At 41.4% G+C, this 24,098-nt stretch overlaps 1 protein-coding gene across 2 annotated transcripts in view; it reads right to left on the bottom strand.

The window, feature by feature from the left end:
• The window catches only part of Sec61a2 (SEC61 translocon subunit alpha 2), a 34,030-nt gene extending 13,696 nt beyond the window's left edge, over nucleotides 1–20,334 (bottom strand). The window contains exons 1-7 of one of the 2 annotated variants that reach the window (XM_036187206.1): nucleotides 20,157–20,334; nucleotides 18,297–18,364; nucleotides 16,270–16,335; nucleotides 9,151–9,229; nucleotides 5,830–5,961; nucleotides 5,592–5,701; nucleotides 558–711 (exon numbers count right to left, since the gene is read on the bottom strand). In XM_036187206.1, the coding sequence (XP_036043099.1) occupies nucleotides 558–711; nucleotides 5,592–5,701; nucleotides 5,830–5,961; nucleotides 9,151–9,229; nucleotides 16,270–16,335; nucleotides 18,297–18,364; nucleotides 20,157–20,163 (616 nt within the window). In that variant the 5' untranslated portion in view covers nucleotides 20,164–20,334. The remainder of the gene's footprint in view (nucleotides 1–557; nucleotides 712–5,591; nucleotides 5,702–5,829; nucleotides 5,962–9,150; nucleotides 9,230–16,269; nucleotides 16,336–18,296; nucleotides 18,365–20,156) is intronic. The other variant, XM_036187205.1, reaches the window with a different exon arrangement.
• Between the last annotated feature and the right edge of the window lie 3,764 nt (nucleotides 20,335–24,098).

Below are 24,098 nucleotides of genomic sequence, written 5' to 3'. Positions count from 1 at the left end.
GTTTATCTACCATGCTTGCCTTTAGTTGACTGCACCAAGAATGTTAATAAATTATCAGTACTATTTTCTTAAGGCTGGGATCAAAGTTAGACATTGACTACTTAGGAGAGGATGACAATAAGAAATGGAAAGGGATACGGGGAAAAACAGAGTGATATCTTCCAAACCTTAGATGCTATTACCAAGGCAGTTAGAGAGGCAAGGGTATGAGTGTCTCAGAGGACGGCCAAATTGTAATCCACTACCTTTCTGTCCCTCTGGTAAGGCTGCAATCGGGGAGGTAAATGACTCTGGCAGCAATGGCTTAAGCAAGGTCAACAAAATGGTAATACTGTTTGCAACCACTGGAACTTTGAGCGAGCAGAGGTTAGAATGCACTCTTTGGACTTACTACAGCATACTTCACACATCTCTGCTCACTGAGTTTTAACAGTTAGCACTCATGGTCCCCTAGGGTGGCAAACTGAGTTGCTCCAGGCATGTGCTGCTGCATTATTGACTCATTTTCAGCATACATCCAGCAAAACTCGTGCAGTTGCAGTCACTGTGCAATGTACCTCTGCCAGTGTTAATGGTAGTGGGACTAAAGGCCTTCCAGACAATGGTTTCACAGATGTTGGTGGCAATAAAGAGGGAAATACCAGACCCCAAGCCGTAACCCTTCTGTAGCAGCTCATCTAACAGCAGCACAATCAAACCAGCAACAAACAACTGTGGGGAAAGAAATGCACGTAAGCGGAAGCAAGAATCAACTCAGGAAGGGGCAGACGAATGTCTATTTCACAGTCTGTGCATGCCCAATACCAGACCTACGCATCGCTCCTCACCACTGCAGGAGCTCCAGCTTCTGACCTGCTCTAGTCTAGTCAGGGGCCAGTTCTCAAAATCAAAGGACTGCTGCCTCATTACATAGCAAAATTTCACCACAGAATTCTGTTTACACCAGCTTACAATATTTAAATTGTGCCCATGGTGGGGGGCACTAAATAATAATCACAACTTAGAATTTGAAAGGAAGAAACAAAATATTCCAAATACCTCCATGTAAGTAAAAGGCCAAATAAATTACAGAAAAATTAAGAGATTCTTCACTCCCTAAGGGACAGGAATGAGATTGACACTTTTTACAAAGTACTATATATATATACATATATTCTATATATAATATAATACATAGAGAATAAGCCAAAAACTAGAGCACAGCTAAGTATACAAACTGTAATATAAAAATTCATGCTATACTTATTATGATCAAGATTGCATTGAAAAGTTAAGATTTCACCATGTTTTCTAGCTCATCTTTTTTGTTTGTTTTGTTTTTGGAGACAGGGTTTCTCTGTGTAACAAATAGTCTCGGTTGTCCTTGGACTCTGTTTATAGACCAGGCTGGCCTCGAACTCCCTGAGATCTGCCTGCCTCTGCCTCCCAAATGCTGGGATGAAAGGTGTGCTGCACCTGCACCACCACCACCACCACCACCACCACCTGGGTCATCTTTTTTTTTTTTTAAATGAAAACACACTAAATTTAGCTATGGCTATTCTTGGAGAAGATACATTATAAAAACATGTCTCAATAGTATCAGTCAGGTGGCTGACTGGAATAACCTTATAAAGAGGGGAAAATAAAGCATGTTTGTGAGCCCTAACCTTACTATCTCACGGGGGTCCCTACTCTATACTTCCCCCTACAGAAACAAGGAAGTAGTTCCAGTTCCTCAACAGTCCAAGGAACCCACCCACATTACACACTTATCACTTGTCAATGAACACATCAAATTCATTATACCGTCTGAGCATGCTTACCTTACACACTGTAGTTGGTTTTTTGTTTTTGTTTTCTTAACTGTCATTTCACTTGTACAAAGCCTAACTTGTCCTTTTTTTTGCTTTTTCGAGACAGGGTTTCTCTGTGTAGTTTTGGTGCCTATCCTGGAACTCACAGAGATCTGCCTGGCTCTGCCTCCCAAGTGCCGGGATTAAAGGCATGTACCACCACCACCTGGCCTAATTTGTCTTTTTAAAGTTTCTAGTTTGAATTTCCAACAACTGGAAAAGGAGCATAATTCTCAAACTCCTAAGAGAGATCATGGGAACCTTTTACTGTTTGAAAATCAAGTTTGACATTTTGACAAGGGAATTTAGGGTTGGGTTTTATTTTGAGTACAGTTAGGTAATGACCAAGTTGAATATTCCCAGTCACAAATACAGCCACCCATCCCCACTGAAGGGGAGAGTACCTACTCATAAATCAGCCAGTCGTGGTTCTGATAGATAGATGGTCTGTCCAAAGACACAAGCAGTCCTACAATAACTGAGGTCCCCTGTGCAGAATAATGCTATCCTACAGAGTAGTTTATGAATACCCTTTGAAAATGAGACCTCTTTTCCCAGGAGGAGTAAGAAAGTATAAATAAATCTAAATTAGAAATAGTTTGTGCAATTTGAGGACTAGGAGAAAAGATAGTAAAAAATCATGTATGCTTATGAAAGAGGAAGCAGACAATGACAGCAGCATCTCCATGAAGCCCAGTGAGAACAGACCCGTGACCAAGTAGACATGTGGAATGCACACCATGAACCTCTGAGTGGGTGTAGATGCACTGGATGTCAACCTTGGGTGGGTATACTCACTCCACTTAGTTTGACAAAACATACTTACCTTTACTATGTGCCATGCACAATGACACTTTCTAGTTAGTTTTTAATTTCAATCAAGACCCAATTTAGATTTCAAAATCAATTAGTGGAAAGAGCACTATGTGAGTGAAACAGAAACAAAGTGAGAAATACCTTCCATAACAGCATGCAAACAGTTCTCAAAAACCTATGTTTCTAGGTGAACACACACTGATCCAATCATAGCTCTTCAGTGTAGCCACATAGTCTCAATGTTAGCAATCCCTTGAAAAGACACAAATGGGTCACTGCCCACCGACAATCAAACATGACATTTTTCTTTATACATTAACACTAAAAGAATTCATCACAACACAGATATTTATATACCAGAATTTATGTCAAAAAGCTAATACATATTTGCTCATTTCATTCTTAGAAATAATGAGATTTCTGATCATGCAAAAGAAACATTGAAATAGCCTGAAGTGCTATAAAAGTGACCTCACCTAGCCAGCCTAGAGCTGCTAAACTGCATGCTGTGACTCTAAGCTTTTGAAGGTGCCAGAGAAGTTACACTGGTACAAAATGTTCTGAGGGCTTGGTACTAGTTCTGAATGTCTCTTTAAAAAAATTCAAGGCTATTTTATGCTAAGGGAGTATTGCTGCAGTAGTGCATATTTAGTGTTTCCAAGGCCCTAGATTCAATCCTCCACTCCAAAAGAAAACAAAAACAAAAATTAAAACAAAAAACCATCAAACTTTATTTGCTGCATAAAGCAAATGCTTTAAAACAGTGGTTCTCACAGGGCAGTGGTGGTGGTGCACACCTTTAATCCCAGCACTCAGGAGACAGAGGCAGGCGGATCTCTGTGAGTACGAGGCCAGCCTGGGCTACAGAGTGAGTTCCAGGACAGCCAGGGCTGTTACTTGGGGAAACTCTGTCTCAAAAACAAAAACAAAAAAGCAGTGGTTCTCAACCTTTCTAATTCTGTCACTCTATACAGTCCCTCACATTGTGGTGACCCCAATCATAAAATTATTTTTATTGCTACTTCATAAATGTAAGTTTGCTACTGTTATGAGTTGTAATATAAATACCTGATATGCAGAATTTCTGATAGTTGACCCATGTGAAAGGGTCATTCAACACCCCCATCTCCCCACCCCTGCTGTGGGGTCATGACCCACAGATTGAGAACCACTGCTTTAAAGAAACCAAACCAAGCTTGAGGTCCTATGGATAACCTCCTCAGGCCTGTACCAACACCCTAAGCACTGAAGGATACTAAGTCAGGGTCCAGAGGATTCTTCTCTGCCCATCCTCTGCATCTCTCTCTTCTCCAACTCCCAGTGGCTATGTCAAGCAAGTATTTGTAAATGAAGAAATAAAGGAACCATTACTCTCTTGGGAAACACATCTTATGCTGGAAGAGAATGCACTAGGCCTCAGCAAGTTACCAAAGACCCGATAATTCATTAAAAATCCTGCCCTAGAGCACAAACAAAATAATTATGACCCATTGGTGGTCATCCTTATTAATCATGTCAAAGATACTTGATAATTAAACTCTCTGTCCTGAGTCAGGCTCACTGAATACTCTTTCTTATTTGACTTGCTTCCTATATAAGGTTTATTTTCTTAAAAAATAAGGAAATTATGCACATCTGAGATAGTTGTATTTCTCAAGTACTAGCACTTGAGACTATTTTAAAAATACTTTCTGAACTTGAGCTTTTTAACTATTAAAAAAGAAAAATCCGAAATTAATTCTAATTTCATATAATAGATAATATGAATTATCCACGGTAACATATTTTATTAACATAAAACTTTAAAAAAAACTCTTCTGAACATTATATACACTCAAAATTATGTTGGTCTTTGAAAAATTCTATTCCAAAATACTCACTTTGTAAATTTCCATGGGGGACTGGGGTGGAGCTAAACTGGCAGCTTGCCTACTATGCCAAAGCTCTAGGTTTGATCCCTAGTACTGCATAAACCAGATAATGGTATAGCATATGGATAATGCTAGCACCTGGGACACAGGGGTAGGAGGAACAGAAACTGAAAGTCATCCTCAGCTACACACTGAGTTTGAGGCCAGTCCAGGCTATATGACACTGTCTCAAGTAAGTAAGTAAGTAAGTAAGTAAGTAAGTAAGTAAATAAATAAATACCTCCATAGAACACTTGTATGTGAGTATATATAGTATTTTGTAAGCACTAAAATTATTTAGAGCATCATAGTTTCGTATTCCATCAAGGAAGAAAAGAATACTGTTAGATGCCTTTGTAAAATCTGAGCACTCAAGATGCAAAAGGATTCCAAGTTTGAAGCTTGCCAGTTAAACTATGGAAAAATATCTTATTCTAACAAACTTAGGTATTTCAAACTTAGCTGTTTTTCTGTAGACTACATATTTCATTTCAATAACAATTTAATGTTGCACAGGCTTGTTTCTAATTGGTGGTTCAAGAACTCTTCCCCTGCAGCCTCCCAAATAACTCACACTAGAAGTCTGTACCACCATGCTAGTAACCTCATTTATCTACTATAGCAACAAGGCATAAAGTAACCAGCAGCTAGACTGCTAATCTCAGCAGCTATGGCCAAGCAGATGCCATAGAAGGGTGCTACATGCCCCACCACTGCCACCTGGCCAGCAACAGCAGGAATGCACTGTTAACTGAGGGAATACAGCAGGATTTCAGAGACATCAGAATGTGGAAAAAGCGTATCAAAGAACAATCATGGAGAGGTATCCATAACTCTTTAAGTAACAGACTATGAAGCTATTGGAATAAACTTTTTTTTAAAATCAACACAAAGTATATGTCACTTCAGTAATAATACTGTAATTAAATAAAATGACTCAGAAGAAAATGATTACATCGTTCACCTAAAGAACTGTCAGACAAAAGGGACCAAACTTACTAGCATATGAAAACACAGTAGTATTTCTTACCTGTATAATGATAAGGAGACAGATCCCAGCACCCATTTCCGCAGGGTCCCCGTACATCCCCGTCATGACATACACAATGGCTTGCCCAATGGTAATGATCATACCAAATACTGACAAAAAAGGAGTACATGCTTACAACCAAAGACAAAAAACAACAAAACCAAAAAACTATAGGAAACATCTTTCCCACAAACATCCTCAAATTTGGAAAAAGCTCTTTAACTGTATTATTGCTCACGTTTCTGGGCTCCATTGAACAGAGCTCTATCTTTGGGTGTATCTCCAACTTCAATGATTTTGGCTCCAGCTAACAACTGCATAATCAAACCAGATGTTACAATGGGAGAAATACCCAATTCCATCAATGTTCCTATAAAGGAAGGAAAATGAGTAAACAACTTCTGTACCTAATACAGATCAATTTAAATCATCCCACTCCTGAACATCATTTAATAAATGTGTTTAAATAGTAACAATTTCCACTGATTCCTTAAACATTAATAAGAGATCAATTATTAGCAAACCAGCAACAATGCAATGGATAAAAAGTGCTATATTATAATAATTTTAATTTCTATAAATTCTAAACTTAAAATACTAAGTCCTCTTTAAAAGAAACCTTCTGGGGCTGGCAGGTACAGCAAAGCTGTAGAGAACATGAGGCTCTGGGTTCAATATCCAGCTTCGAAGCAGAAGAAAAGATATAAAGGCTAAGAGGCTTGGGGCCAGCAAGATGACTAAGTTACTAAAGGCATTGCCACCAAGCCCAACACCCTGAGTGCAACTCCCTGCAGCCACATGGTAGAAGGTGGCAACTCACTCCTGAAAGTTGTCCTCCGACCTCTAAATACACACTATGACATGCAAGCACACATACACACAAATACATTTTTAACTGTTGCAATAAATATAGCTTTGTGATAGAGTGCCATTTAACATGTAAAGCCCTAGTATTTAAGTACCAGCAACACAAAAAGTAAACAGAGGTGGGGTGTAGGTAGAGTACTTGCCTAGCACATGTAAAGCCTTATATTCAATCTCCAGCAAAGGGAGGGAGGGACAGAGGGAGAGAAAAAGGGAGAGAGAATTTCAAGACTTCTGTCTAAATCATTATTTTTAAAACTTACACTAAAATTGGGGTTTATTTAATATTGTATCATATTTACTTATAATCTATTTTCTCTTCATATCATACAAACCTTTCACCTTTTATTTAGTGTTTGAGAGTGTATGTATCTGGGCTCACACCTGACACAGTGCATATGTGGAGGTCAAAGGGCAACTTGCATCGTGTTAGTTCTTGCCTTCCACCATATGGGTCCTGGGGAATACACTCTCAGATCATCAGGCTTGGTGGCAAGTGCCTTAACCTTGGTGAACCATCTCACCAGACCCTATTTGCTTCTCTGACAGAAGCTTGGTATTTAGCCCAGGCTAGCCTCAAACTAGAGATGACATTGAAGTTTCAATTCTCCTGCCTCCAATTCCTAAGTGCTAAGATCACAGGTGGGTAGATCCTCAGGAGGCTGAGGATGTTGTCTCATGTGCTACTCTACACTTAGCAGGAGGTACATCGTAAGAACTCAAGAAATGCTTGTTGAATCAGTGATGAAATAAATTACATTATAGCCTCATACTGGATTATGCCAATTAAATGAAGTAACTCATTAAAAACATTTAAAAAAAAACAGAAAAGCACATATAAATGTGTGAATATATAGGGTATATATATCCTATCTTTCAAGCATATAAATTTAAATGTAAATGAATATGTAAAGAAAAGGTCTGGATGAATATTTGAAATTTATCAACATCCCAGGAACATGCATCATATATATGTTGGTGTATTTTATAAATGTTGATGCACTGAAAAAACAATAAACTTTCCAAGAAACAGTGAGTGCATAGACCAGTGCTATGCTCAGCCTTGATAAAAGCAGCTCCTCTCTACAGAGAAGAGGGCTTATACAGAGACAGATGGCTGGCCAATGTGCTGGAAACAAGTGACAACTGAATGTTCAGCCTTCAAGAGGAAGAACCCTATTACTACCACCATCCCCATGCTCAGAGAACATCTCAGAAGAAGAAGAAAGCTAGGAATTGCTATAGTATGTATATGTTATGGCCATGACACTCATTAACCCACAGCAGAAACAGAGCTTGTCAATAGTCTGCACAAGACTGAGCCACTGAACATTTGTCCTCAGTGATGTAGGCACTGATGATTTTCCAGTGGTAACTCCACACCCATCCCTGTTTAAGCCCACCATGAAGCAAAAATAAAAACAAGAATGGCTGGAGAGATGGCTCAGCAGTTAAGAACACTGGCTGCTCTTCCAGAGGACCTCAGTTTGATTCCCAGCATCCAAATGGTAGCTCACAACTATCTGTAACTCCAATTCCGGAGGATCTAGTGCTGGTCTCTGTGGGCACTAGCCATGCATATGGTGCACAGACATTTATCCAGGCAGAACACCCATAAATATAAAAATAAACTAAAGAAAGAAAAAAGGGGGGAAAAAGACATGACAATGGTATGGGACTTGATGGGAGAATGGGGCTAGTAGTGATGGGGGTTGGGGGGGTTGATGAGTGCAACCAGAATATATGAAACTATTAATGAATTTGGGGGAGAAAAAAAGGAGAGTGGTGCTGGTGAGATGGCTCAATGATTAAAGGCTTTGTGACAAAATTGGCAACCTGAGTTCAATCCCTGCAACCCATGTAAAGGTGGAAGGAGAGATCAGCTCCACCAAGTTGTCCTCTGACCTCCACATGCTCATTGTGCTGTGTGTGAGCATACATACAAACACACACTTTTAATAAGTAAATGAACCAATATTACTCCTATAATCTAAAACTACCAAAAACCTGCCATCTAGTCAAAGCATTTCCCTCAAACATGCACTCACCAATTCTAAAATTCAGGAGGCCTCCCTAACGCTAAAGTCATGAGATTTTAATAAGGAAAAACCGTAGGATACAGTTGAGGAGATGGCTCAATGGGTAGAGCTTGTGGCATAAGATAGAGGTAGAGTTCAGATCTCTAGCACCCATACAAACACCAAGCTGGTGTGGTGGCCCACCTATAATCCAAGCTCTCAGGATACAGACATGAGTTGTCTAGAGTAAGCTGGCTAGCTAGACTACCACAACTGGCAAGCTCTGTGCTCAAATTAGAGATCCAGACTCAATACATAAAGTGAGTTGAGCATGATAGCACATATCTTTAATCCCAGCATTTGGAAGGCAGAGGCAGGAGGATATCTGAGAGTTCCAGGCCAGCCAGGGTTACATAGTGAGACACTGTCTCAAAAATATATTCAGTAGAGAGTGAGCAAGGAAGACACCAGTCAACTCCTGACCTTCACTGTGTACACACATATATGTGACTACACACATTCAAACACACACACATACAAAACACATACAATAAACTCAGTGTTGTCATTATTTCAAGCTAGTTTCTCCTCCTAAGCAATGGGTTTCTGTTCTCGCTCTCCCATATAAAGCTATAAAACAGATGCTTGCTGGCAAGATGGAGGTCAGAAGTGCATACCTCTGTTGGATGCAAGAATAACTCTCATCCAGTAGAAGGGATCTGCAGAATCCGATGACATGATCCCAAACAGCGGAATCTGAAACATCATATAAAACACTTTAAGAAATGACAAGGGCTCTCTTAATTTAAAAGGCACTTGCTTATTACAATGCCTGTTAGCTACTTCTTGTGATTTCTAATAAGACAAGCTTACCTTAAAGTCTCTAACAAACACCAGAGATCATTACTTAGTAAATACTCCTGTAAGTACAGAGGAATATGCCTAACACTGCTATACATTTAAAAGTAGCAAAGAAAATCAACTTTGTTATTTTTTCACAATTAAAAAAAATACTAACAGATTAACACATGTACTTGCCAAGGCATGTAACAACTTTGCAAAACTGAGAGTATTCACCAACTAGAATGACCACAATCATGATTTAAGATCCAAGGAGATGTATAGACCTGGAATAGTATGCCACCACTAAGAACAATGCTTAAGAAATTGTCATCATATTGTAACATAAATGCTTCCTAAAGCTAAGAATAAGGTGTTGGTTCTCAATCAGGCATGATTTTTTTCCCTTCAGGAGAACATTTAAAAGTAATTGCAAACATATTTGGTTGTCACAACTTGGTGGAGGAGGGTAATGTTGGTACCTGATGAGCAGACATCCATACCCAGAAACAGCCCCCACCACATAAGAAAGATGTTGCCTAAATTCAGTAGTACCAGTACTAAGAAATTCTGGAATAAAAACTAAAATTCAAAATTATATACAGTATAAGTTCAAAACTAAAAAAAGTATAGAAAATAATACAGGAAAAACATCCTTTTAAGTTCTAAATACTGGTTATATCTAACAGGTAAGATTATGATTGCTTTTTCTTATTTTTTTTTAGGAATTATCAAATATTCTATCATAAAACATCATCTCCCACCCAGTTGTTTTGATAGGGCCTTACTCTATAATGCAGGCTGGTCCACAACTTGTTATGTAGCCCAGGATAGCCATGAATTTGGAGCAATCTAACACACTTAGAAACACATTAACTTTTAATGAGAAATAAACAAACAAAAGCCCTTAGCTAGACCTGGTGAGTCACACCAGTAATCCCAATACTTAGAAAAGAGGATTTAGGCAGAAGGATTGCTACAAACAATAGCAGAGAGAGAGAGAGAGAGAGAGAGAGAGAGAGAGAGAGAGAGAGAGGGAAGAAAAAAATCTTACCTTTCAATTTTGCCCATGACAGGACTCTTGTTTAGTTTCCTTACCATACTGGGGAGAACCCAGGGCCTGGCACATGCTATATCTCTGAGCTATGTCTCCATGCCAATCCGCATATAAGACATAGCATTTAGTGAAACCTCCTTCTTAAACATGATATATTCCTTTCTCAAAGTGCAGGTTCAGCACAAAGAAAATGACATTGCTAATTTCAAAAATCTATAGTGACTGAGGAGATAGCTCAGTTGTTAAAAGTGTTTTCCACACAAGCATGAGGATCTGAGTTAAGGTTCCCAGTACCACATGAAAAGAATCGTGTGCCAGTGCATGCCTGTAACCACACGGCACAAAGGAGCAGAGACAGGAGAATGCCTGTGGCCTGTTGACCAGGCTATCTAGTTAAGCAGGAAGCCGTAGACCTCTAGACCTGCACACACACACAATAAAAGCAAAAACAAAAACTGTAAAACAATTTTTAAATGTTTTTAAGTTCCAAAATATGCTGCCAGAAATTTTAAGTACCCGAATCTCTGGAATATTTGAACTCTCGTTAAGCTGGGCGACAGAACTGGTAACACAGAAGGCCCAGCTTGTTTGTGTGCACCCTGTATCTATGAGAAGTGAGGAGTGAGGAAGTTACTGTATAGGAACCACTAGCACTACAGGGACAGTCCCTATCTGAGGCCCCTGGAACAGAAACTTCTATACCTCCTCTGGAGCTCTTGGATTGAGTCCTTAAATGTCCAAATAAATCACTGAGTTTATTTTCTATAAAGTCTTTCTTTTAACAAACCTGACAAAATATTAATACAATACAGTACTCTGGAGAACCCAAACACTCCATGTTCTAATGGACACCTGAGCTAACCATATGGAGATACAGAAAATGAGCACTAAAAGTCTTCAAAAGCAGTGGGAAGTCAAAGCTAAAGAAAGCACGTCTGGAATGAGACTGCATATTGCCTGGAATGTGGCTTGGTATTTGCCTAGCATGCTCAAGGGTCAGGGTTCACCCTCAGTGCTGAAAATGAACAAGATGACAAGTTGTAGTTACATTAGGGTACTTGCCCCTTCTGGCACATAACAAAACACAAACATGAAAGAATAAAAGCTAATCCAAATTTTTAAAAGCTGGAGGAAAAGGGAAAAAAAACTCCAAAGTGGCTGTGATGTTAAGCTTGACTGTTAACTTGGTAGGATTTAGAATCATCCAAGAAACAACTCAAATACATCTACAGAAGTACTTTTAGAGACAGTTAACTGAGGAGGGAAGAACTCTACAGAAAGTGGTAGAACCATCCCATGGGCTGGGTCAAAGAATCAAGCAGGCTGAGCACCAGCATCATCTCTCTCTGCTTCCTGACAGCAGACACGATATGACTGGCCACCCTATGCCCCTGTCACCACACCTTTCTGCCATTGTGGACTGAACCCTCAAGCTGTGAGCCACACTAAACCATCCCTTTCTTCAGTGGCTTCTGTCTAGTGTTTTGTCGCAGTAATAAGGATAGTGACTAATAAGCCACTACACAAGAAAAAGGTGGTAGAGTCAAAGCACCAATTGCCACAGTGCAGCCTACCGAAGACCAATAGACAGCTCCTACCGATTCCCATTTGATGCTATCAGTCCCCCAGAATGCCTACTAACATTCCAAATGTGGAGAGAAGGAAACTAGAGACTCCTTTATTCTTCCTTCTCATGAAGAGGAAGGAAAAACTGCAGCTGAGAAGGGAAGGGAAGTTGAGTGATAAGGATGAGTCTCTGGGATGGAACTGAAGATTATGGGGCCATGCTAATTTGAGAACTGAGCGACGACCAGAGCCTAAAATGGAGAATAGACCTCCAGTTAGCTTGTGAGAAGCTCTCAAGACAGCCAAAAAAAAAAAAAAAGTCAAACAGAGCCCTGGAAGCATCTAATTTAATGATCTCAGCTTATCTCACCTCCCACCATTCCCTCAAGCTAGAGACAACTGGCTAGAACTTGTTTTATGTTCAGTTGAAATCACCCACACTGGGCAGATCTGCCCAAACGTGAGAAAGACAAAAAGCAGCCATTTAGCAACTACATAAACACAGGGAAACTAGGTAACACAAAGGCGTAAGTGGGCCACAGCATGAGCCATTCCTGAGAAACAGCACTGGTTTCTAGATAGAATGTGTGTGTGTGGGGGGGGGGGGGCATTTTTTGTGTTGGGAGACTGAATGTGGGGCTTACATAACCTAGGCAAACACCCTAGGGAGTCAGGAGAGACAGTGTTTTTTGTTCTGTTATCATTTTACCTTTAGAGACAGGATCTCTCTATGCTGTCCAAGCTGGCTTTCAACTGGAGACCCTCCTGCCTTAGCCTCCAAGGAGCTAAGATCCCAGACCAATGACACTAGGCCTGGAGGTCGTTCTTCTATTTATGTTTCCTTCTTGGGATCTGGGTAATGATTTAAATCCCAAAACTTCACTCTGTACTTTTACAGGTTAAAGTTTGCTGACCCCTATATTAGAAGATTCAGTACTTTCAAGATGACAATTCTCATAAATCAATCTAAAAATTCTCATAATCAACCTAAAAAGTCAAGCTGCATATGTATCTCACATTCCCAATGGATTTTCTTACAAAAATACACACAATAATTCTAGCTGTTTCTATGGAAATATGAAAGACCTAGAATTGGTCCTTCTCAATAAGGAACAAAGCTGCAGGACTTTTCCTAACTGATCAGTGTAAGAATATAATGTCAGAATCCAGCAGCTGCTTAGAACACAATATATCCACCAGCTTTCCTCTGTCATAGATACCAACAGGCATCCTACTGAGACATTTGAGTCCCTAGCTAACAGACTTCCAGGTGCCAACATCTCTCTAACCTGAGAATTAAGTTTACATCAAAGTGAGCACTAATGGACACCCATCTTGCTCCTTACCCTCTTCCCTGCCTCCTGCTTCAGAATGAAAGAGCCTGATTGTAGGCTCAGGCTGTGAAACCTTCCCAATTCTCAGAAACACATAAAAAGAGACCCACACTTCTGCCATGGGGGAGGATTCCTTTCTTCAGAGACCCTACCAAGCTGTCTCTGATACTGGGGCCTCAACTCTCTTCACAGCCCCCACTATGCTACTGCCTTTCTTTCTATCCATCTATGGCATTAATAACTCACACTGCCTGTATTAGTTAGGATATCTATTGTTGTGGAAAAATAGCATGCCCAAAATCAACTTGAGGAAGAAAGGGTTTATTTCATCATCCAAAGAAGTCAGAGCAGAAACTTCAACAGAGGCCTTGGAGGAGTGATGATTACTGGCTTGTTCTGTTTTCTTATACTATCCAGGACCATCTGCCTCAGGATGCACCACCCACAATGGGGTGGGCCCTTCCACATCAATCATTAATCAAGAAAATGCAAAGGATGTGGTAACATGTGCCTTTAATCCCACCACTCAGAAGGCAGAAGCAGGCAGATCTCTGTGAGTTCCAGGCCAACCTGATCTACACAGTGAATTCCAGCCAGATACCTAGTGAGTCCCCTCTCAAGAATAGTATTGATGTTGGGCAGTGGTGGTGAATGCCTTTAATCCCAGCACTCAGAGGCAAAGGAAAGCAGATCTCTGGGTTCAAGGCCAGAGCAAGCTCCACAACAGCCAGGGTTACACAGAGAAACCCTGTCTCGAAAAAACAAAAACAAAACAAAAAAGATAGTTTACCAAATATGCATCACACACAAAAAGTTGCTCACTATCATTTGCCAAGGGAATTCAAACTAAAACTGCACCTATTAAGATGGCTCTTAGGGATGGAGAGATGGCTCAGCCATTAAAGGCTAGGCTCACAACCAAAAATATAAGATGGCTATTAATAGGTGAGCTAGTTGAAAATAAGCAAAACCTTAGCAAGACACGAGGGAGTCTCAACTAGGGGTGCATAGGCAAAGAACATTGAACATGGTTACCATACAGACCAGCAACCTCTCCTAGCCATGCACTCCTGAGAGCAGAAAGATTCATACACAAGCATTTACAGCAACCTGTTTTCAGCCAAAAGTTACACACGAGTGAATGTGCTGTGAGATATTCACATAAAGAAATAAAAACTGCTGACAACATGGCTAAATCTCAAAAATATTATAAAATCAGACTCTAGACACTGCTGTGGGATGTTCTGTATGTCAAATGTGTTGCTCTGATTGGTTAAAATAAATAAAGTGCTGATTGGCCAGTAGCCAGGCAGGAAGGATAGGGTAGGCGGGACAAGGAAGAGGAGAATGCTGAGAAATGAAGGCTGGGGGAGGGAGATACTGCCAGCCGCCACCATGACAAGGAAGATGTAAGGTAATGGTAAGCCACGAGCCACGTGACAAAGTATAGATTTATAGAAATGGGCTAAATATAAGAGTAAGAGCTAGACAATGGTAGGCCTGAGCTAATGGCCAAGCAGTTTAAATAATATAAATGTCTATATGTTTATTTTACAAGTGGGTTGTTTGAACTAACAGGGTTTGGCAGGGGCTGGAGAGAAGGCCTCCAGCTACAAGACACCCTGACTACATATATATGAAATTCTAGAAAAGACAAATTATAGTGAAGGAGGGAGACCAGAGCTTGCCTAGGACTGGGGGCAAGATGATGAACAGTAAAGAGTTATACGGGATGTTGGAGGGTAACACAAATGTTCTGTACCCACTTAGGGAACAGCTTCTTGGGTGTACACATATGCTGCCAAAATTCTTCAGAATGTACAGTTAAAATTGTTACTATGTACATACACCTCCCTAAAGTAGACTTTTTTTAATGGGGGTACAACTTCAGAGACGTCAAATGTATATGGTAGAAATATAAATGCCTGCTTTTTTTCTAGGCACTTTGTGTGTGTGTGTGTGTGTGTGTGTTTTAACTATTTTCTCCTGAACATCCAAAAATAAATAAAGTGCAGTAGTAAAAGTTCTTTAGTGACTGATCATTTCATTCTTCAGCACACATGGACCAGCAAGATGGCTCAGCAGGTTAAGGCAATTACAACCAATTCTGCTGACCTGAGTTCAATTCCCGGAACCCACAGGATGAAAGGAGAGAACCAACTCCCACAAACTGTCCTCTGATCTCAGCACACATACCATGGGGTGAGGTTATGTTTGCGCGCGCACACACACACACACACACACACACACACACACGCACGCGCGCGCGCGCACACACACACACAGAAATATTAAAAAAAAAAAAAAAAAGTCTGGGCAGTAGTGGCAAATACTTTTAATCCCAGCACTTGGGAAGCAGAGACATGCTGATCTTTGAGTTCAAGGCCATCCTGGTTTACACACTGAGTTCCAGGATAGCCAGGGCTACACAGAGAAACCCTGTTGCACGGATGCAGGGGTGGGTGGATCTCTGTAAGTTTGAGGCCAATCTGGCCTACAAAGTTAGTTCCAGGACAGCTTTGAAACACAGTAGACAGAGAAAAACTGTCTGAAAAAAACAAAAAACAACAACAAAAAAAAAATAATGCTCAGCTTATAATGTAACTCAGTCATACCGTACTTGCCTCGCATGCACAAAGCCCTGAGTTTGATCCCCAGATCACAAATAAATAAAAAGAGCAGAACTTGGAGCCAAAGAGATGGCTCAAATACTAAGAGTACTTGTGCTTTCTAGAGGACACAAGTTCAATTCTCAGAACCAACACTAGATAGACAGCTCACAACTGGTAACACCAGCTGTAGGGGATCTGACACCCAATTCTGGCCTCCATGGGCAACTGTACATACATTTTATACACACACACACACCATATAAATGAATCTTACCAAAACAAGCAACACTCAATATAGTTCAGTATATTATTTTGTCAGTTTTTCAAATTCTTTCCAATCAAGATTTAAAATAATACAGACACATATTCAATGATTTGGTTACATACCTGACAGCAGACTAAGAAAATGAAGAGTGTTATAGCCGTCCATAGTACCTTCTCTCTAAACTGAATCTGTACAACACAAGTATAAAGAACGATCAATCAAAACGGTGAAAAATCAAATTCGAAACAAACTCCATAAGGCACCATTACCATTCCCCATTGCACATTCTCTCATTGTTTGCACACCCTAGCTTGTTCCAGTTAAAATCAATAACCAAGCATCTCAAATGTCTCTTCTTTTCCAAAAGGAAGATATTACTTGTAAGCTTTCTGTGCTTTTTGTATATTCTAGATAGTAATTTTCAGTCAGTTGTACAGCCAGGAAAAAAAATCTCCTCTCATTCTGTTGCTGTCTCTGCATGCCTTTCCTTTGCTGTGCAGAAACTTTTAATTTCATGAAAAATTCCAGTCGTCAGCTGTTGACATTATCTTCTGAGTGACTGGAGTCCCATACAGAAAGTCTGTACATGACTATCTTAAGGTGCTTTCTCTACTCTCTCTTCTCACAGTGCAGAGTTCCAGGTGTTACATTAAATTTTTTGATCCATTTGGTGTTGATTATATTTGAAAAATTGACTATAGCTTGTAATAGTTAAGTCTATATCTCCAACTAGCTCCTATGTGCTGCCACAAAAAAAGCTAATTTAAATAATTTAAATATAAGCATGCTTCATGATCACCAAGCAGTGGTGGCACATGCCCAGCACTCAGGAGGCAGAGGCAGGTGGATCTCTATGAGATTGAGGACAGCCTGGTCTACAGAGTGAGGTCCAGGACAGCCAGAACTAAGACTACACAGAGAAACCCTGTCTCAAAAAACAAACAAAACAAAACAAACAAAAAACCATGCTTCATGTATGGTTTCCAAGGGGAAATAATTGAAGAGGAGGCAAAGTAAAGCAGCTCTAATGCACATTTCAGTAAGAAAGGGAACTGCATGAAATACTGAACAATTTTACATAGGAACCCTAGGGTATCCATAAACTATGAAAAGTTACACTTTGCTATGCCTAAAGTAAAACTGAGTAGCCATCTCTACCACCTCAAATGATTAAAAATTAAAAGTACTTCTAAATAAGACATTAAGCCCACAAAAGCTTTATCAATCTCTATGTCCCTATTTTATTATTAATTTCCTAAGAACTAAAAGGAAGAATGGGGATAGTCTAAGAACTGAAAATTTTGAAATTAATATTATTTCTGGAATTTTAAATATCTCAGTTTCAAATATGCTCAATGATTGAAGAACAATGTAATTTAGTTATGATACCTTCTAAACACATTGCTGCTTTTCCTAACAAGAAATTAAAATATGGGAGGTACATACATACACAACTGCAATTTATTATGCAAAACAGTTGCTACTTACCAAAACCTACCCAGCAGATCATAACATCAGCTAGCAATATATACATCCTACACTAAAGAATTATAAAGTACCAACATGGCCAGGAGAATACTGTAATTTAACTAACACACAGGTCAAGAAGCACTTGTGTTGGAAACATAACTTAGAGCAACGTTTTTGATAGAATGAGAATCCTACTCAGTCTTAAAGGTCTACAACAGGGCCAGCCAGCCAGAGGTAGCGGTTTGAATGAGAACAGCCCTAGAAGTTCATATACTTGAAAGCTTAGTCCCTAATTGGTGGAACTGTTTTGGGAAGGATTAGGTGGTGTGGCATTGTTGGAGGAGGTGTGTCACTGGAGGTGGGCTTTGAGGTTTTTGAAAGCCAATGCCAGGTCCAATTCTCTCCACCACCAGACCCACATGGTGAGAGAAGAGAATCAATTCCCAAAAGTTGCCCTCTGACCTCCATATGTATACCACAGTACACTGGTGCACATACATATATATGAGAAAAATTAATGTAACTTAAAAATTAAAAATCAGTCTATAGTTGTTTGCAAGATGAGGAAGTAACATTTCCACTTACAACCAGAAATGGTTGCAGTAAGCAAATCAACCTTGGTGGTTTGGCAGAGTAATTCACCCTGTTACCTGCTGTATTACTAAAATATTATACTTACTTTCCTTTCAGGCTTCTGAATTTCTGGTAGAACTGCACAGAAAGGTTTGATAACTTCTAAAAACTTGACTGTAAAAAAAATTATCAAGTTTAAAAATGTATCTTTTAACGGTTTGAAAAACAAATTGTCTTTAACACATGTTTATCCCATCCACCCAAATTAAATAATCATGATGTTCTCAAGTTCAAAGAAGCAGGTCTGCAATGGATAAGGCCATCCAAATGGCTAGTGAGTAAATAATGAAGGAAAGTCAATAACGAACCAGGACTTTGCTTCTTCATGCTTAAACCCAATCCTTGTATATATATATACAGAACAGGAAATATTCAGATCACCACTATGAAAAGTAAGCAAATGCAGTTTACTACAATACTTCGATAATGCACTAATAGATGGCGGGGCAGAGGGAGCCTTTCCCAGGGGTGATATAGTAGGAAATGAGCTTAACCTAAAGTACTGACTTAAACAGCTTAAGGATGGCAACATTTACTAGGCAAAGAAAGGGGGGGGGGGGATCAGGATCACTTCGTACAGGCAACTTTTTAAAGACTACCAACTCTACTTCATTTCAGTTAGCCGCATTTCACAGCTTGGTCATTCTCCAAGTAACCACATCCAAGTACTTACACACAATTCCATGTAAGTAACAGCTCAGAGAATGGCAATTACATTTCATTATAAAGTACTGCTTTCCCAAGCTACTTCTGAAGTAATATAAAGTAAGATAAACCAAGGTTTAGGAATAGACGCTATCTCCTAAGTCCCGCTGGACTCACAAAGGTGAAAGTCACTGATGTCAGTTAGAATTTATAATTGATTTATAATTGTCATGTTTGCTATCAAAGTACAAGTTTGGACTATTTAGAAAGTAGATCTAAAATCTGAAAACATTCACCTGTAATTAAAAAACAAAAACAAAAACAAAAAAACACAACTATGGGTCACATAAGGAAACTCCCCTAGAGTCTCCTTATTCCTTTTCGTTTACCAAGCGACCCTCTGGGATTTCTTGGCATTTTATGATTCGCTGTACTGGTATTCAGGTTCAAACAATGCTGTTGCATGCCGCCATGTATATTGCCTATCCTGAGAATTCCATTTATCATTCGTAATTCAAGGCCAAGGGTCTTTTCTATTCTCCTTTCCAAATGTCTACCAGTTGTCCAATTGGGTGTATCGCTTGGACCTGCAGTTAGGTATTCCTTTATACACAAACGTGTGAACTGCTAGGTTAAGTGTTTGCGTGAATACACATGAGGATGAATGTTTGGGGCAGGGCCCTCGAAGGATCCCCACAATACGAGGCCCCGTCCCTACCGCGCGCACCAACTTACAATTTTCAATGAACACCACAGAATGACTTGGGATGAATATTTCAAGGAAAATGCTGAGCTACAGATCACACGCCTTTCCTCCCCTAAAACACATGCTATGAATCACATTTGAAAAAAAAAAAAATGAGGGAGACTTATTCATCGCAACACGCCAAGGAAGCGTGATTCAGGAATTTTAAAAAAAAAAAAAAGAGCTCCCTAAGATCCAGAAAAATTCCAAGTGGTCCAAGCTAAGGAAGACTGTCCTAACTCCCCGCCCCCCAGCCAAAGGCCTCCCCGCGCCATCCACGCTCCCGGCCCTAAGAGACGCAAACCGGGACCTCTGGGTCTCCGTGACCCGCCGGGCGAGGCCTCGCTGACCGGAGGCGCCTTGGCGGAGGCCCCAGCTCGCGCCATCCGCGGCGACCCCGGCGAGGCCTGCGTATCTTCAGCCCCCCTAACGACCCCAAGGGGGAAGCCGCTCCACTGCCCCGTAGCCCGGAGGGACCCGCGCCCCTGAGGTTCCCGCTCCCGCCACCACACTCACTGCCCATGGCGGCGGCTCAGGACACCCGGCGAGGAACGGCGGCCTCGCAGCTGCTTCCGCTCCGTTCCTCACGACTCTGGCCTACGCGACCGAGGCTGGGGACACGCTTCGTCCGTCCCCGCACAAGCTCCGCCCACGAGTCATGTGACACGCGCTCTCAGCTCCTCCCAGACCCGCCCCCAGATCTGGCCCCAGCCGTTGGACGAGGGCCACCGCGTTGCCATGGTCACCACTGGCGCGGCGGCAGGGGCGGGGCTGCCATAGTGGGCGTGTCTTGGTTGCCCTCCCCAGTTCCATGGCCTCCCAGAGGCCTCCGGGAGCCAGGGTTTCCCTTTTCCGAGCTGTTTTCCCAGATTAGGTTTCCTAGTTCAGGCATCCTGCTGGTCTCCTGAGGCCTGGGGCTGAGCTTCCAGAAGCAACCTTTTCTTTCGGCCCCATCTTAAGTGTAACTTCTTAGAGATTTGTAAAAATTGGTGACACACTGTGCATTCAATAGTTTACAAAAGTACTCTCCAGTTTACTACCAGGCGCTTTCCCCATCTCCAAAGTACAGACATCGAGGTTTTATGCCTCCTGAGATTGAGGAGTTCACTGAACTCAGTTCTTTGACCCCTCTGGTGGCTCCTCCTGCTTCTCCAATTTGTGCCTTCTTGGACAGCATGTGGTTAAAAAAAACACACAAAAAAAACAGTGTTAGAATTCAGTCAGCCCTACATTTTAATCCCCAGGAATGCCTTTGGGCAATCAACCTAGATAAGCTACTTTGACAAAATATGGACAACAGCAGCCACCTTATGTGGGTGTAAAATTTAAATTGAGACACTAGTATACACAAAGGCCCTCAGATTAATTTTCAAAGATGTGTTCTCCTGTTCAGATCTATAACCATGAAGGGAACAAGATAAGCACCTGGAGTGGCGGGTGGAGGCCATTGGGGTTGTCTTGCAGGGGCCTGCAATGGTTTTCTCACTGTGTTTGTGGCCAGCTGGGGAAACTCAGAGGATTAATATTTGTGCTTGCAAAGGCTCTCTCAGATCTGGCCATCAGTGCTTATTGTGAGCATTTGCAGTCTGTTTGGCTTCCCAGTGTGTACTGGGCCTCCTTACAACATTGTGTAACTTAGTGCCAAGGGATGCCGTTGGAAATGTGTCTCATTTATTGTAGTGTGTAAAGGCAGCCAAGAAGGTCTACTCAAGTTCAAGGTCTACTCAAGACTCCTCCTCTTTTTCTTAAGAATCTCATGTACCCCAGGAATCAGTTGATTCCACAGATTAACTTCAGTAGCCCCTCCACTATTCTTCAGTCCTTCTGGACTTCCCAAATGCTACCCAGAACTTCCTTGACCTATACATCACCAAATCTATAGCTATCAGGAATATTATGCTACCTTTAGTCTTCAAATTGTTTTAGCATATCCACCCAGGAAATCTCTTGGGTTGGAGAGATGGCTCAGCAGTTAAGAGCACTTATTGCTCTTGCAGAGGACTTGGGTTCTGTTCTGTGCTGGCTAGTTTTATGTCAACTCGACACTGGCTAGTCATTTGAGAAGGAATCTCAGGTGAGAAAATGCATCTATAAGATTAGCCTGAGGGCAAGCCTGTGGAGCACTTTCTACACTGATGATTGATGTGGGAGGTCCCAGCTCACAGAGGGCAATGTCACACCGGTCCTGGATACTGTAAGACTGCAGGCTGAGAAAGCCATGAGAACAAAGCCATTAAGAAGCATTTTTTCCTCAAAGAGACTAGAGAGACTTCAACCAGCAACTGATGGGAGCAGTTGCAGAGTCTGACAGCTAAACATTAGGCAGAGCTTGGGGTGTCCTCCAGGGCAGAGGGAAGAATTGGAGGAACTAGAGAAGTCAGGGACACCAAGAGAACACAGCCCTGTACAGAATCAATTGACCGAGACTCATGAGGGCTCACAGAGACCAGGGAGCCTATGGGGGTCTGACTGAGGTTCTCTGCATGTATGTTATGTCTGAGTAGCTTGGTGTTCTTGTAGGATTCCTAACAGTGTGAGAGGGGGCTATCTCCAACTCTTTTGCAGGCTTGGGTGACCACCCTTTTCTTCCTGCTGGTTTGCCTCATCCAGCCTTGATGTGATGGTATGTGCTTGGTCTTATAGCAGCATATTATGTGTATTTGGTGGATGTCCTTGGGAGGCCTGTTCTTTTCTGTGGGGCGACAGAGGGAGAGTGGATCTGGGTGAGAGGGGAGGTGGGGGGAGAGTGGAGGAGGGGAAGGAGGGGAAACTGTGGTCAAGATGTGATATATGAAAGAATTAGGAGAGGAGAAAGGAGAAGAAAAAGAAGAAAAGAAGAGGAGGTGAAGGAGAAGAAGGAGGAGGAAGAGAAGAGCAGGAGGAGAAAAGGAGGAGGAGGAGAAGGAGGAGAAAAGGAGGAGAAGGAGGAGAAGAAGAGGAGGAAGAGAAGGAGGAGGAGAAGAGGAGGAGGAGAAAAGGAGGAGGAGGAGGAGAAAAGGAGGAGGAGGAGAAAAAGGAGAAGAGGAGGAGGAGAAGAGGAAGAGGAGGAGGAGCAGGAGGAGGAGGAGGAAAGGAGGAGGAGGAGGAGAAAAGGAGGAGAAGGAGGAGGAGCAGCATGAGCATATCCCCCCCCACCCCCCCACCACCACCCCCCCACCCCCCCACCCCCGAGCCCTCAGGACTTGTGCTTCAGTCCCTGCCTCCAGGTCTCTCCAGGTTCAGTCTCTGACTTCCTTCAGTGACTGTCTGTGACGAGGATCTGGATGCTGAAAAAACCCCTTTCCCTAGGGTCGCTTTTGGTCACCGTGTTTTATCACAGCAGTAGGAATGTTCCCAGGCCCATGTGGTAGCTCACAGCATCCATAACTCCAGTCCCAGGGGATCCAATGCTTCCTTCTGACCTCTGCAGTCACCAGTCATGCACGTGACACACACAGATACATGCAACACATACATGCAGGAAAAACACACATACACTTATACATAAAATAACAAAACAAATTTTAAAAGCCCCTCTTAACAGGCATGGGAGCACACACTTTAATCCCAGCAGACAAGAGGCAGAGGCAGATCACACCAGCCTCATCTACATATCCAGTTCCATGGCACCAAGGGTTACACTAGGAAGCACTGTCTTAAAAGGACAAAAAAAAAACCAAAACTATTTATTTATGTATGTATTTATTTGTTTGTTTATTTATTTATTTATTTTGGGTTTTTCGAGGCAGGGTTTCTCTGTGTAGCTTTGCGCCTTTCCTGGAACTCACTTGGTAGCCCAGGCTTGCCTCGAACTCACAAGAGATCTGCTGGCTCTGCCTCCCAAGTGCTGGGAATAAAGGCGTGCGCCACCACCACCGCCCGGCTTTATTTATTTATTTATAGCCACAGACTGTTAGTTTGTCAAGGACCAAAGCCTTCTAAAGCAAAATAAAAACAATGTTATATGTAGAAGAACCCAATAGAATATTTCTTGATGAACTATCTTTTTACTCTTAAATTGTTGTTCCTTATATTCTGATGTTCATTCAATATATGTGCTGTCCATATGAGTAAGAGAAGATAGTGAACAATACTAAAAATAAAAAAGTTCAGTAAAAGTTTTCTAAATGAACAGAGCTTGTAATTTAGGGGAATTAGTAGAGATTTTGGGTTTTGTTTTTGTGTTTTGAGACAGGGTTTCTCTACGTAGCTTTGGAGCCTGTTCTGGAACTTGCTTAGTAGACCAGACTAGCCTCAAACTCACAAGAAATCTCCCTGCCTCTGCCTCCCGAGTACTGAAATTAAAGGCGTGCGGCCACCACCACTACCACCTGGCTGGAATTACTAGGTTTTATGCTTTGTGTTTTATCAGATGTCAACAAAAACATAATAGAGTCATTTAGGGGTAATTTGTACAGGGTGTGTTGTATACTTCATGTAAAACAGACTCTCTGAGAAGCTGAGATTAAAAATTAGACA

The sequence above is a fragment of the Onychomys torridus genome, chromosome 5 (assembly GCF_903995425.1).
Source record: "Onychomys torridus chromosome 5, mOncTor1.1, whole genome shotgun sequence".
In the NCBI taxonomy this organism is placed as follows: Eukaryota; Metazoa; Chordata; class Mammalia; order Rodentia; family Cricetidae; genus Onychomys; species Onychomys torridus.
The sequence above is the reverse complement of the archived record's forward strand: the minus strand, read 5'-3'. Positions and strand labels throughout refer to the sequence as shown.